The sequence below is a fragment of the Scomber scombrus genome, chromosome 22, assembly GCF_963691925.1.
Source record: "Scomber scombrus chromosome 22, fScoSco1.1, whole genome shotgun sequence".
NCBI lineage: Eukaryota > Metazoa > Chordata > Actinopteri > Scombriformes > Scombridae > Scomber > Scomber scombrus.
In genome coordinates this window covers 17,192,327-17,198,117 of record NC_084991.1, presented here as the reverse complement: position 1 = coordinate 17,198,117, position 5,791 = coordinate 17,192,327, and the positions used below count along the sequence as shown (strand labels likewise).

General features: G+C 39.2%; 1 protein-coding gene across 1 annotated transcript; it reads right to left on the bottom strand.

Annotated features, from left to right (window-relative positions):
• Positions 1-301: 301 nt before the first annotated feature.
• On the bottom strand, positions 302-4,675 carry LOC134004655 (uncharacterized). Its single transcript, XM_062444004.1, has 3 exons — positions 4,547-4,675; positions 3,695-4,344; positions 302-1,023 (listed from the first exon to the last, which is right to left on the bottom strand). Exons 1-3 carry the CDS (start codon positions 4,570-4,572, stop codon positions 662-664), a joined length of 1,038 nt encoding a protein of 345 aa, XP_062299988.1. The 5' UTR covers positions 4,573-4,675; the 3' UTR covers positions 302-661.
• Between the last annotated feature and the right edge of the window lie 1,116 nt (positions 4,676-5,791).

Genomic DNA, 5,791 nt, shown 5'->3' with positions numbered 1-5,791 from the left:
CACTCCTGTATTCAGTAAAGAGCTGAGAGAATAAACTGGTGAGATGATCAGTTCAGTTAAAACATCTCTAGCGTCATTTAATGTTTTAGTGTCACTTCTGACCTCTCTTTATTTGAGCTCACATTGTCCTTATTTGTCTTCATTCAGCGAAAAAAAATGTGTCTAATCTAAGTACTCGATCCCCTCAAAGTTCTTGCTGAACTCATATTTTTATTACATCATGTTCATGAACACTATAAACCTTGTCTATAAGATGTATAGCAGTACTTTTCCACTCAAATAAACAAAGCAAAGGTCTTGTGTGAATGTTTTATTTGACATTCTGTGCAGAAACCAGATCTCTGGTATCGTTGTAACAGCTGTTCATTGACAAATACGTGTCATTTGACATAAAGCACCAAATAAATTCAGTTAAAGTTAAAGTTAAGATAGTGCAAATCACTCAGAGTGTAACCCTGGTCAAAATGAAAACAATACAATTCAAACATTTAAGAAAGCTTATAGGGAGAAAAAAATTTCCTTTTAACTTACTCCAACAAATAATGAATAAGCCACAAGTCATTAAAGTGCCTCCTCTTTAAAATCATTTACTTACATAAAACAACTTTTAAAATGTTTAAATGGCAGTCAAACCAAACTTTTCCTTCCTCCCTCCAACAGTTCAGATGTTTGCTTTGAGGGAGGAAACAGGCAGTGAGTTCAAGAATTGTTCCAGCGTAGAGAGATATTCTTCCGGGTGGCATCGCATGTGAGCTGCATGTATCGACTTCTTCCACTTCCTGCTCTGCACGGTCACACCCCTCCTTCTCCAGATGTCCAAAATCTTTTCGACGGCGTACGGGTCACACAGGGCATCGTTCTCACAGAAGAAGAACAGGGCCGGCGCAGTAATAGGGCTATTGTTGAAAACTTCGATGCCGCTGTTGTAGAAGTCTACTGTTTGGGTTTTGAAGAGCCAGAAGTAAAACATGGCCATGTTTTTGACCAAGCCCTCCAAACTTGGCAACAAAGTCTTGCCAAGGCCTGAAAGACAACAAAAGACAACAGAAAAGGTAAATATAATAAAACCGAGGGTTCATATTTTAAGCTCCACTATATACATATAATGTATATACAGTATATAACAGTGAGGCTGAGTATCCAACTACTTTACATGTGCTTACAGAGATGTGTCTCTAGCACTGAACATTAAAACCTGTACCCAAAATTGGCACTGAATGCATTCAATTCCTGTAAATAAATATAAATTAATAACAAATAATAATTTGGCATTTTTACTGTATTTCATAAAGGCACAGTTCCTATTCAACTGATTTGTGTTAAAATTAAACACTAATGCAATTAAAAAGGTTAATTTATTTTGTTAAATAGAAAAAGTGGTGTTAAAAAAAAGAAAAGAAAAAAGAATAGAGAAGATAATGGAAAATTCTGGTGTATTTCAACTTGATGTATTTCCCATAAATAGGACCTTTGAGGCTCTGTGTGTAATGCTCTATCCAGCTTGGAGATTTGGTGATTCACAAAAATACGTATATCACACACAGTGATGAACATTTGGGCGAGCTGCTGTGACTCCTACATCTTCTCAAATAAACATGATTCTTACATGAATTTCTCCAAAAGTTTGTGTCTGAACAAAAGTAAACCCAGAAACTTGCTCCCTTTAGAAGCTATTCTGGCTTACTACACAGAGATCTAAATTTATATCTAGGGCAACTTTCTGGCTAAAAAAAACACCCTGCATATTCATCTGCACACACAGGTTAGTTAAAATGTATGAGGCTGTCTTTCACTGCAGTTAGACTGTAAGGAAAAGTGTAATAAAAGATAATGCTGTGGACGATTATGAAGACGACTGTGAGTCATTTCACTTTGACCAAGTGCATTAATTTGAGCTAAAGTACACAGTTATAAAATAAACTGAAGAAGAAAAACTGTCTAATTTGAAAAATGCAGACTCTAAAAATATAACCCCTACAAGACTGGCCATGTGTAACTGTGTATAACTGTGTAAAAGGTAACTCCAACTCAGCACTTTTAAACCTCCACGTTTGACAATTAGCCAATCGACATGAACTTAATTGGGAAAATTAAATACAAAAAAAATACAAACATGGCCAGTTCAACTTCGTGAAAATATCAAAATTTGCTGCTTTAGGACAGTTTTGATTGGGCAAAGCAAGCAAATTGAAGACTGTTGTATGGTCTAAAACATTGCACCTTGTGGTCATTGGATGGAGTGGCAGCTGTGGTATCACTACTGCAGGCTGGTTGACACAGCTCTGAATTTCCATGATTATCAAACACTGTGTGACTGGGTAAAATATGATTTATTATGTGCAGTATGAGGTGCTGGAGATTACATATTTTGTGTATATCGTGAAACTGTGTATACATTTGATGAACTATGTGTCATTTAGGTTTCACTTCCTGTTGCAAAACTACATAAGTGAAATATTAAATACAGCAATACATTTAGCAGAAGGCAACTGACATGGATATTGGACTATGTGGCACTTTATACTACCTACTAATTATACATCATGTTTCTATATATCATGTTTAGATTGCACCATGTAAATTTCATGTAAGTTGGATGATGTTTGTTCAATGAGGCTGACTTCCTGTTGTCAATAGGTAATGCTATGACTTAATAGTGGCATGTAGATGTGTTCAGGCCTGGACTCTTATCAAGCATGATATATTTTGGGCAGATTGGATATAAAGTGGAGTTACAACAACTTCCTGTTTCATGTTTTGGGAAAAAATTGACCAGCTTGCTGTGCCAAGGGCATCCCATGAAAACTCAACAAATGGCTGAATTCTGGTTGGACTTATGGCTCCAAGAGGTCTTTTTTTAAAAGTCTGGAGATGTTACATCTGCCTACCATACTTCGTACAAATACTTCAAATTTACAGGTGGGGGTAATGACTTTTAAATGTTCTAGGGGGCACCGTTGAGCCATTTTGCCGCACCCAAGCCCAAGACCTGTTTCAGATATCTAGTTTTGCCACTTCTGATGCATGTGCAAAGCTTTGTTAGTTTTCAAGTTCCCCTAGCACCTCAAACATGCTCAAAGTAATTAGGGGCACTATAGAGCTCACATGATGCCTAACGCCAATTGCAATATCAAATCATTTCATAAAATGAAAATTGATGCACAAAATAAAAAAATGGCTGACTTCCTGTCCAGAAAAAAAAAATCTGATATATGTATACCATGTCTCAGAATGATGAGAGCAATGATCCCACTGAATTTCATGAACATCAAAGAAACGTTATCCCAACATGTCCCTGCGTTAAGGGTCACTATGGAGCCTGCTGGTCATGATCGAGCCAAATCACTTAAGAACTTTATAATATGCAGTTTTTGCAAGTTCTGACGTGTGAGCTTTCAAGCATCCTAAGCCCCTCAAACACACAGTGGATTAGAATAATAACAGTATTTACAAAATAATAGTTGCCTCACACTTTCAGTGCCAGGGAGTGCCCTAATTACAGCTGTCTCTTTGCATTTAACAGCTGTTTACAGGCACTATCCTAAAGTAAGTTAAATATGAGCTGACACAAAGAATTCCTGGACTTCTCACAAAGTGGAGCAGTGAGCCAGCTGATGAATTAATTATTTAAAGATCTGACACACATAGGCAACACAAAAGTAACCTGGGCCTGTGGCAGATCACTTTCACTCACCTATCGCCATGTGCTCCAGACTGCCAGCCACCAAGCTGTCATATATGTGCCCTGTCACTCTCTGAGCCACGTCTGCATGTTCTTTCGGTCTCTGAGCGATGTGGGTGATTACCTGGGTGAAAGTATAGCCACCAATGGAGGAGGCATAGACCAGCATGGGTCTCCCTGAGAACTGAGGCTCCTCCAGCACCTTCAAAACTTCCAAACCATAATCAAGCCCCCATGAAGGCCACAGGAAGTGAAACACACTGCTCTGGACCAAGAGGACATCCATGCCACGCTCCAGGTACATTTCTGTGTACTTGGCCACCGTTCCTGGCTGGGCACCGAGCCAGGAGAAGAAAAGAAGAATTGGACGGTTGGAAGAGGCTGAATGTGTTTGGTGTGTGTTTTGGGACGATAGGGGTGTCTGTGGGAGTGTGTCAGACAGCAAGGGAGAGGAGGAAGGGTCAGTAGCAGCAGAGGGTGCTGAGTGTAGAAACGATGAGCCTAGGGAATGGCTATTGGAGAGGTCTTTGGCAGGACACACAGTCTGGTTGGCAGCCTGTGTAAATGGAGCGTAATAATGGGTTATGCCTTTGCTGATTTTCCTGGTTATGAACTTCCCTTCACTTCCTTTTTCAGACTTGGTTACACCAGTCCCGAAGAGACTGGAAGAAAAGAAATACAATAAAAGAGTTTAAAAAACAAAAAGTGCACGGTTTACATTTAGTTATAACCATTAAAACTGTGAAGGAGTACTTCTGTACATGACAATTTCACTATATGGTCTAACCTGGAGGCTGCATAGCATCGCACTGCGTGTATTCATAGCCAGTTCTGCAATATCAAAGAGACATGTTCATGTTTTACCTGGCGGAGAATGGCAGATTCCCCATTTTATGAGGCTTTATGAGATTTCCACGGTGCCGACAGCCGCAGGTCCTCCGAGGAGACGCAGCAGAGGGATAAATTGGGAACCTGTCCTTTGCTTTGCGTCGGACTGTTTCCTCACCGCTAAACTCCCCCTAGCCCCGCCCACGTTTGAAAACGAGGAAGGAAAGCAAGCACACAGAAAAATGCTCGCCCCCGAGATGCCGTGCACGTACCGCTGAGGTGGGCCAAAACGACAGGGAGCGATTATTATCTGTGGAAAGTTACAGCCTATTATATGTTGAAAAATGATGTAACAAACCTGTGTTTTTTGCAGTATTTCGGTGTCTTTGTCAACATAACTAACTACTGTTATTTTCATCATTAAATCATTTTTATACATTTTAGTGGATGCAGGGCATTTTAATTTTGATTCATGTGAACCACTATCAGTATTGACTTATGTGTGCTTATTCACACAACATTACCATGATTTTATTAGCCCAAATGAGCGATATCATCAGCAGCGTCATCATATTTCATTTTTACAGTCCTTTTTTTCCTTTCTTTTTTTAACTGTGCTATGTTGGTATGTAAGAAATGCAATTGTACAATTTGGCCACAAGGGGTCTCTGTTGTCCATTTGAGTTCAGCTGTAAAAGGGAAACTACTGTATATCTTTCTGTCAGATATTAGGCCATGCACCACATGAGAAAGGAAGTTGACACATCACTCATGCAAATACTGCCAGCTTGTTTCCCCACAACAAGAAGCTTCTCTGAGTTTCAGTCTTCTGTCACTCAATGTGTCCAGAAGCATTCACATCAACTGATAGAGGTGTAAACTTAATTTCCTATTACTGAATACAGAGGGAACAGTATCTGACAGTGATTAATCTAATCAGTTTGTCAGGATGCATTCCCCTGCTGTATAATGAAGGTGTTTTTTACGATGAAGATGAAACTTGTGCAGAGATATCTTCTATCTATGCTTTCTTTCCTAAATGTCTTTTCTCAGTAAAGCAGGGTGAAGTGTTGGGATAGATGGCCATCAGATACTAACAGGGCACTTCTTTAGGTACACCTGTGCAATCCAATGCAACAGTTCTACTTTTATAAAGTTTATATATATTTTTCAGTTAGGTAATAATTCTGCTTTGCTTATTATTGAGGTCAAAGTGTGCAGTGATAGTTTACTCCCCTCATTTATGTTAGTGGGCAAAACACTTTTCAATACAGTGTGCAA